A 9,724-nucleotide genomic window follows, 5' to 3' on the forward strand; every position below is an offset into this window, starting at 1 on the left:
AAAAAATAGGACAGGAGGGAGGCAGACGGCAAGGCAGCATTTAAGCTCTATACGACTCAACCTCTGCTTGGAGAGTATTCTTCTAGTATCATTCACACATACTTTGAAGAAAACAGATGTCACTCTTAAAAAATGAGCTTTTATTCGAATTCTTTCAACACCTAAACACAACTTCAAACTTTGTTACTACCAAATTCAGAAGATATAGAGGAGATGATTACATACATGAAATTCGTGGCTAGTGGCTGATTTTTTTCTTTTTCGAACTTCCTACTGTTAAAAGTATTTTAGTGCTGATTCAACTTTGGTTTGTTTCTTCGATTGCATACTCTCATAACACCTTAAAACATAAAACACCTTAAAGTGTTGATTTTATAACAACCTTTTCAACTACCTATTTATAGCTATTTGAGCGTTATTCCTACATCATCTTACCAAGTCAGACTATCATCAATTTTAACACGACCTACGGTTTATACGACCAACCTTGAAATAAAGGATGGTGGAAAAATTGCAACGTCAAGAATACTTACTTATAGAATAACAGCTTCAGAAAACAACATTACACCAAGACTATGCGTTGGTTCTCTGCCTATACTATCAAACTTAATATACAGTTGTGTTTTATCCTTCGCAACGTTTTGAAGGGACGAAAGGGGTGAATGCCCTACAACAGATATGTACTATTTCTAGAAGGTCACCCCTGAAAGCTGACGTCATGTTTTGCGTCATTGTATTTGTAATGACCGGTGCCTTCATGGACGCCCTCGGTCGAGTTGATGTGATCTACCGGCGCAGTTACACCGTTTCGGCACAGTTACAGCAATAGCTCCCTTAGATTGACCTAAGGACTATGGGCGGCGTCGCCTGAATGTCCGGTATTGTCGTGAAGGCCCTCGGCTTCAGGCTCGGCTGTGTGATGCTGAGGGTTGTGTTGATGCTCCTTTGCCCCTCCTGCATCCGCGGTTGGTTCTTGATCACCGCTTCCTACGTCGTCGCCACTCGACTCATGGTCAGCTTGCATGGCTACAACATCAGGAGCGTCACCGCTAGCGTCTACGTCATCTTTCTCCAAGCCATCACCGCTCGACTCAGCTTGCATTGCTTCCACTTCAGGGGAAATTTTGCTTATGAAGCCGTCACCGCTAGAGTCGTCGCCACTTGACTCAGGGTCAGCTTGCATTGCTTCCACATCAGGGGAAATTTTGCTCATGAAGCCGTCACCGCTAGAGTCGTCGCCACTTGACTCAGGTTCAGCTTGCATTGCTTCCACATCAGGGGAAATTTTGCTCATGAAGCCGTCACCGCTAGAGTCGTCGCCACTTGACTCAGGTTCAGCTTGCATTGCTTCCACATCAGGGGAAATTTTGCTCATGAAGCCGTCACCGCTAGAGTCGTCGCCACTTGACTCAGGTTCAGCTTGCATTGCTTCCACATCAGAGGAAATTTTGCTTATGAAGCCGTCACCGCTAGAGTCCGAATCGTCTTTTACGGCAGCTGCTTCCTCCAAGCCATCACCGCTTGACTCTGGGTAAACTTGTATGGCACCGCTTTCTGGAGAGATTTCGATGATAAAGTTGTCGCCACTAGAGTCATCTTCGTCTTTCATGGCTCCAACTTCTGCGGTTTTCTCAGAGCCATCACCGCTTGATTCCGGCTCAACTTGCATGGCACCGGCTTCCGGAGAAATTTTGATGAAGTCGTCACCGCTAGAGTCTAAATCGTCTTTTAAAGCAGCTGCTTTCTCCAAGCCATCACCGCTTGACTCAGGGTCAACTTGCATGGCACCGGCGTCAGGAGTGATTTTGATTATGAACCCGTCCCCACTAGAGTCTTCGTCATCTTTAACTGCAGCTGCTTTTTCCAAACCATCACCGCTTGACTCAGGGTAAACTTCGATGGCACCGGTTTCTGGGGAAATTTTAATGATAAACCAGTCACCACTAGCGTCTGAATCGTCTTTTACAGCAGCTGCTTTCTCCAAGCCATCGCCGCTTGAATCCGGTTCAACTTGGATGGCACCGGTTTCAGGAGAGACTTTAATGATAAAACCATCACCGCTAGAGTCCGAATCGTCTTTTACAGCAGCTGCTTTCTCCAAGCCATCACCACTTGACTCAGGGTAAATTTGTATGGCACCGGTTTCTGGAGAGATTTTAATGATAAACCAGTCACCACTAGCGTCTGAATCGTCTTTTACAGCAGCTGCTTTCTCCAAACCATCACCGCTTGAATCTGGTTCAACTAACATAGCACCGGTTTCTGGAGAAATTTTAACGATAAAGCCGTCGCCGCTAGAGTCTTCGTCATCCTTTACAGCAGCTGCTTTCTCCAAACCATCACCGCTTGACTCAGGGTAAACTTGGATGGCACCGGTTTCTGGAGAGACTTTAATGATAAACCAGTCACCGCTAGAGTCCGAATCATCTTCGTCTTTCATGGCTCCAACTTCTGCGGTTTTCTCAGAGCCATCTCCGCTTGAATCCGGTTGAACTTGAATGGCTCCTGCAGAAGCAGCTTCGCCGTCGCCGCTCGACTCCGTGCCAGTTTTGATGGCACCTGTCTCACTCTCCACCATCCCTTCACCACTTGACTCAGCTTGAATGGCACCAGCTGTAGCAGATCCCTCGAAAGCTTGGATAAAATCTTCTCCATCTCCGCTCGATTCGCCTTTGATGGCTCCTGCTTCCATGCCATCACCGCTGGACCCCAATCCAGCAGCTTCCACCACGCTAAGTCCTTTGCTGACGCCTTCCCCGTCTCCACTTGACTCAGACTGGACGGCTCCAGCTGATGCAAAGACTGAGTTCTCCCATTCTCCACTTGATTCCGCCTCATCCTTGGACTCCACTGCTTCGGCAGGGCCGGACATGTCAGCTCCAGAGCCTTCGTCGCCATGCATGGATCTCTTTTTTCTGATTCTTTTCACTCTGTGCCTGGGGATGCTGAAAAACGCAACGGTCGTAGGTAAACACATGATGGAATAGTATATACTTTTCTTAATTTTTAACATCTCCAAGCAGATCCTACGGTGCCATAAGATAGTATCAAAGCTGGCCAGGGAGTATAGCCAACCCAAGGGTGTCAGACCTTTGCTGGCCCTTTGGCCGGCTATACTCCTTGGCCAGCTTCGATACTATCGTATGGCACCGTGGGAACTGATAACTACAAAAATATTGAATAAAACAAAGCAACTGTCTACGGGTGATGATGTTGGTCACGAGGTGTGGTCTTTCGTTTTCTCATCAGCCTTTTCCATTTCGTTCTCATGATCACGCTGCCACTGTGCTGGCTCTAAACTGCCATGTTCTATCTTCGAAGAGTGCTTAGAGGCAGTTAAGAACATGGAACCACGCACTCGTCGCGTGGGAGTGGTTCCATGTTCTATGCAGCCTTCTAAGAACCCTTCGAAGATTGGAACAGAACACTGTTCGATGGAAACATTAGCACGTGACGGGGGAGGGGGATAGGGTGTCAACAACGTGGAAATATTCATAACTGCCTCGTAGCGGTTTACGTGTACTAATTAATTGTTTTGTTAATTGCTTTGTTTCGGGGAGACTACTTGCAGAGGTGACTGTTTTGTCTCACTCTCCATTTTTGTAATGGAAAGTTCAATAATGAAATAAATTAATAGTTTCATGCACCATACAGGGCACGTTATTCTAAATGGGAGTGATCTCGAACCTACACGTAAATATACGAATGATCGTCTGTGAAAGTAATTTGTCTGGTAAAGGAAGGGAGGATTGGGGGATGACAAATGTGAGTTGTTTCCAAATTTATTACTTGACTTTACTTTGCCTGTGGCAGCATAAATAATGCCGCATTTACCAGTATGCGGGCATCGTACAATTTGAGGACAACCATCGTCAGTACATGTACCAGGGAATTTTGATTTCTCTTCGTCACTTTGGACAAAGTATGTTCGTTGACCCCAGCACTTCATAGTTCTAAAAGCTTTGTGCTTTCAGTCTTGCATACTTAGCCACCAGGAGCGGACTAACATGTACCATTCTAGAGGGAAGGGAAACGTCTGGCGGTCGTCTGTGTGTCGCTCGATCGGGAAAGGAAATAGAACACAAAACAAATGAAAACGGCTTATGAGAGTTTATTTGATTTTGAAACATTCCGTCTGGAAACAGCTTGAAATGAAGATTATTCCACCAGTTGAGCAAATATCCCGCACGGCTCTACCTGGCCTTTTCATCTTCATCTTCATCCTCCTCATCTTCGTCTTCCTCGTCATCATCGTCGTCGTCGTTTTCTTCATCGTCATCGTCATCTTCATCATCATCATCATCATCCTCATCTTCATCCTCCTTATCGTCATCCTCATCGGAATCATCATCATCATCATTCGAATCATCTTCGTCCTCCTCTGTGTCGTTAGATTCGTCCTGCAGCGCAAAAAAATGCAATGGAATGATAAGTAACGTCATTTCCTGCCACATTGCACAAGAAGAATGAACTGTTGTGTTGTGTTGTGCACAAGGACTTGAATAAACACACCATAATTTGACATTCTAGGTCACCTTATAAGGTAGCACCATGCAGATATTATGCATCAATAGCACAATTACATGTATCAACTAGTTAACCGGCATGTAATTGATCTTACAAACATTTAGCAACATCAAACGTTTCGAAAATGTTGCCAATCAGTTTTATAAAGATACCTACTTCCTTTCCATCTTCAATTATCTTTTCCAGTTTAGGTGACATCATGATGTCGGCCTCGTGTGCACCGGGAGAAGGCTCTTCCTCTGGATGTTCTTCTAGTTCGTCAGCAACCGCCTTCTGAATGAAGCAAGGACAAAAATATGAGGCAGGGGAAGGGTACAAATGCAAGGTAACAACATTAGTATAAACTTATCACAAAAAAGTGTGGGACTAGCTTTGTGGATGATAGCTTTGTTGTCACATTATACTGCATCATATATTACAGGAAAAGTTTTTTTACTGCAACTGTGATACTTACGTTTTCGATCATTTATTTCTGAGACGAACAACAGAATAATTCAGAAAAATAAGATGTCTAAATTTCTCTGGAAAACAGTGTTTGGCTGACGGAGGAAATGCTCTTTCTGAGGCAAACCATCCGCGAAATCAGTCATTCCACTCATAACACAATAACGTAAATATCACAAATGAGGTATCACATGAAAAGGCGATATTTTTTTCTGATGAAATGAGGCACAATGACAATCAAAAACACCAAGCAGATTGAAAGATGGACTCTTCTTTGCGACCAACGTTCATACACAGTCTCACAAATACTAAGATCATGATATGGGGTGTTGTCGTTATGGGTGAGGGATAATCGTTTTGATATTATAAACATTGTTACAAAACAACGGAGATATGATGAAAGATAACGGAGATATCTGAACTTTTCTAGATATATCTATTTGGGAACGTATTATGAAAGTACGCTGTAATATCTGTCTTACTTCTTCCTGAAGACCATTTTCTTGTTCCCTTTCTAAGAGTTCTAGTTCTTGATCGTTCTCTGCATCTTGGAAAGCCTTCTCCAACTCGCCGGTGATCTGGCAATGCAATATCAAATATCATGTTCAGTGGATACATATTTTCCATAGTCTCGTGAATTTTTCACGGACGAAGAAAACGAAAACTGGCGCAGTTATAGATAAAGATATCGCTGTGACAAGTTTTGTTCAAGAGAAACATGTTGGGTGATGCAAAACCTTTATTCAACTTCCCTCGTGTTTCTCAAACGTACATCTACTTGAAAGCCGATCACCCATAACTACATGTATCAATGTGAGGTTTTGTGAATGGATCGAATGAAAGGCACACATTAGAGTGCCAAGCAATGAACGAAGAAAAGTCCATCGTGGTCAACTCACACAAGACTGATAGTTTGCAACAATATGAAACAATGTTAATTATATATTTATAAAGGGCGGATGTTTAACAGGTGGCTATACTAAACGCAATCTGGCTTGCACGAGTCCCCCTCCCCCCACTTCATTCTCCAATGACATAGCAGGCATTTTTTTCCGCTCGTGTTGTAAAAGTCTGGCACAGAAATTACGGTTTATAATCATTAGAACGCCGCTTGTGGCCAGTTTCCGTTACTATAAAGAAAATGGCTCCAGTTTCGTTGAATTTTGAAGACCGGCGATGTTTAGTACGAAAGTTCTCACCATTCTTCTAAAATTGTAAAACTACTCCTAATTTCAAAATTCATTTCTGGATATGCCTCTAGACAGGTTTAGGCGTTTTCGAGATAGAAATGTTGTCGTCAAAGATTTCAAGGTGTCGCAGATGTGGACATTTGTCTGCAACGGAACCTGTACTCTTGAAAATAACGAACGACAGTGAAATTCTAACATTTCATCGTCGATACATGCTTAGGCACATTGACATTTTGTCCCGGATTCTTACCTCGTAAGGTCTTGACGAGACAGCCACCGCGAGAAATAGCAGGAAAACGGAGAAAAGAGAGATACGACGCATTTTGGTCGGCCTAAATCGTCCCTAACCGTAAAACTGGTCTGCTTGCTCCGATCAGGTAGATGGTGGAATAGTTGTGTTTCAAATCACTTCGAACATTCATGTACCGTATTCGTGTTCTGGCACGAACCATTCTACGTAAAAGGAGAGAACATCTTGTAACAGCCTTTTATGTTCATGTGATGCGACACAGCAATGAGTCGATGACTTTATTTTGCATCAAACGAAAACAATTTGACCACTTTCTAAACAGAATAATACATAAAGATTAGAATCTCGTTAGCAAAAATTCATCTTTTTCTACAAACTTTTAAGTTTACTGGAACATCTTTACCAGGAGATAGAATGGTTCGTTCATATGACGTAATCTTGAGACAAATGACGTAGTTCTGTAGACAGTCGGGGCTTTTTGCACTGAGTGAGGCAGACACTGGCGGATTTTTTTCGGGATTTCTTAGTTGCAACACCTAATCGCACTGTAAAGGTGTAGTGTACAAGGATATAGACAGATGGGTGCATTGTGCACTGCGAACTAACTGGCGGAATCCTCCAGACTTGCTACTCCGTATGTGTAGCAACTCACAGCTCAGACCCTGGTATCGTGTTTCATATAATGTAACGTTGGCCTCAAGCTGAAAGTTACAATAGCTCTTGTACCCACTGCAAAGTTTTGAAAACAGCGTTCAGATCATGTTCTTTCAAATGCTCAAGTTAGATATTTGTGTCTTGCACTATTTACTGATCTAGGAGTTGTTCTGTAACAAATTTGTTGAAGGAACATTCACTGAAGCAGCTAATCGTAACGTTACGTGATTTCGTTCTGAAGACACTCGCTAGGTGTCGCTTCAGTTCGTTGAATAAATCGACCTGCACATGATCACGTACGTCCTGTACTCGCTGCTACAAATCTCCAGATCGCTTGGAGCTGATACCGTCATATGCCAAGGAAGAATAACACCGCATCTCCAAATTTTCCTAGTAAAAATTCAGTAGAATTTAAACACAGACTTGTGTGTATAATCGAACAATTTACAATTTTCTTTACGATATGTTTAGCTGTTCTTCAATTAGTTCAATTCAATTCAGTTCTTTCTCCTAAAAAATTTGCCTGTTCCGAACTGTAAAAGTTGAAGGGCAGCTGTTAGGTACTGAACCAGTTCCGAACTAGACACGGGATAAGCTGATCCCATACTAGCCCCGCCTGAAAATTGAGCTGTGTTTAAGAATGGTCTCTACTGATCCAACAATTTTCAAGATGATACTTGCATGTACACGTAATATCAATGAATAATTACGTACGTCTAGTATTTAACGTACAGTACAAAAATACACAAGTATTGTGTATTCGAATATTCAGGGATGAGGCAGGATGTAGATATTGAGATTTCAAAATGATCTCTACCGAACCAACACAAATCATTTCTCAAGGTAAAACATGTAGCATCTAAACATACGTACTAGTACTAGTATTTATTATGTATTGTGTATTCTAATATTCAAGGATGAGGGAGGATGTAGATATTGAGATTTGAGAATGATTTCTAATGATTTCTAATGAACCAACACAAATCAATTTTCAAGGTAATACTTGCATACACACGAAGTGTGTAGCCTCCATAGCAGGCTTAGATAAAATGGGCGGCTATGAGAGAGGCCAGCAATCAGCGACCCAGTACAAAAAGAAATGGCCAGCAAAAGTGCCAAAAAAGCCCATAGAGAGCCTGCTATGGAGGCTACGAAGTGTGAATGAAATTTGCAAACGCACGTCTAGTATCTAACTTACACTACAAGAATACACATTCAAGCATCATGTATTCGAATATTCAAGGATGAGGGAGGATGTACATATCAAGATTTGAGTGTTAAGCACCATAAGGCGACCCTTCAGCAATGTAAACTGTTGTGTAATAGTAGGTGAAATGCTGTGTGAAAGAGTCCAGCTGAGCGTACACGAGTCTTGTAGGATGGTACAGCAGTGTACGGTTATCTAAGGTGAAGGTTGGACATTCAGGTAAGGAGATCTAGAGATCAATGCATGAGTTAGTCAGGCGTCTTGTAAACGGTCAGGTGGCTCAGACAGCATCCATCTGTATCTGTATCCATCTATATAGCCGGTATAACCGCCCTTCGGCGTAACACACCAGCTTCTGTATCTATATCTACATGTATATAGCCGGTAAAACCACCCTTCGGCGTAACACACCAGCATCTGTATCTATAAAGCCGGTATAACCGTCCTTCAGCGTAACACACCAGCTTCTGTATCTGTATCTGTATCTATATAGACGGTAAAACCGCCCTTCGGCGTAACACACCAACTTCTGTATCTGTATCTATAAAGCCGGTATAACCGTCCTTCAGCGTAACACACCAGCTTCTGTATCTGTATTTATATAGCTTATAACCGCCCTTCGGCGTAAAACACCAGCTTCGCAGGCACGCGGCGCGGCAGCAACTGGTTATATTACACTGAACGATCCGTCACACCTAACTTTTGCACATTTATCTGCAAGCGCTCTTTAAAACTATTCAGGGTAGATGCCCCTACTGTGCTTGGTGATAACAAGATCCACTCTACGATAATTCTGCGAATTTTTGAACACATCAATCCTAGGTTGGTAACTCTGGTACTTGAAGGCTTGACTGTTTCTTGTTCTTTTTTGAGCTGGTATTAAATTTAGATACTTATCCGTCGGCACGTCCGCCAGTTTATTGGTCATTTTGTACATCATGCAAAGTCTGGACATCCACTGCCTTTCTTCGATGAAATTCAGTTCCGTCAATCGTCAGTGAAGTTTATTTATAGTCGCAGTTTATTGGATGATAAACATTGCAGAATCTATTCTTAGGCATTGTAACAAACAATGCAGAATCTATTCCTAGGTTGCATAATAATCAATGAAGAATCTATTAATATCCTTAGGCTATGTAATAAACAAACAATGACGAATCTATTCTTAGGCTACATAAGGTCAAACTCCTGTACCACTACAATCTTTAAGCCTTGGAGTACCTTCATACAAGTTACCTGTATATCAATTTCATTTCTATGTGGTTTATTCTATATATTACTTTGTTGCCCTTGTGCTTTGCTTGTCTATATTTGTTTCCAATATACTTTTGTAATGCACTATGTTGTTGGTGACACGAAAATAAGCTGTGAGCTTGAGTTTATCGTTATAATGTCCTGCATTTAAATGATGTAATAAAAAAAAAAACACCTCCGGCACTTTACAGATCCCAT

General features: G+C 42.3%; 1 protein-coding gene across 1 annotated transcript; it reads right to left on the reverse strand.

The window, feature by feature from the left end:
• Positions 1–119: 119 nt before the first annotated feature.
• Positions 120–6,735, reverse strand: LOC118412505 (dentin sialophosphoprotein-like). Its single transcript, XM_035815392.1, has 5 exons — positions 6,412–6,735; positions 5,454–5,549; positions 4,684–4,800; positions 4,198–4,400; positions 120–2,945 (listed from the first exon to the last, which is right to left on the reverse strand). Exons 1-5 carry the CDS (start codon positions 6,481–6,483, stop codon positions 845–847), a joined length of 2,589 nt encoding a protein of 862 aa, XP_035671285.1. The 5' UTR covers positions 6,484–6,735; the 3' UTR covers positions 120–844.
• Between the last annotated feature and the right edge of the window lie 2,989 nt (positions 6,736–9,724).

The sequence above is a fragment of the Branchiostoma floridae genome, chromosome 3 (genome assembly GCF_000003815.2).
Source record: "Branchiostoma floridae strain S238N-H82 chromosome 3, Bfl_VNyyK, whole genome shotgun sequence".
NCBI lineage: Eukaryota > Metazoa > Chordata > Leptocardii > Amphioxiformes > Branchiostomatidae > Branchiostoma > Branchiostoma floridae.

Excerpts from the sequence above, each read along its gene's own strand:
- LOC118412505 (XM_035815392.1), bottom strand. The coding sequence starts at position 6,483 with ATGCGTCGTATCTCTCTTTTCTCCGTTTTCCTGCTATTTCTCGCGGTG. Across the intron at positions 4,801-5,453 it reads AAAATGGTCTTCAGGAAGAA|AAGGCGGTTGCTGACGAACT; the intron begins GTAAGACAGATA and ends TGCTTCATTCAG. Across the intron at positions 2,946-4,197 it reads GATGAAGATGAAAAGGCCAG|CATCCCCAGGCACAGAGTGA; the intron begins GTAGAGCCGTGC and ends TGCGTTTTTCAG.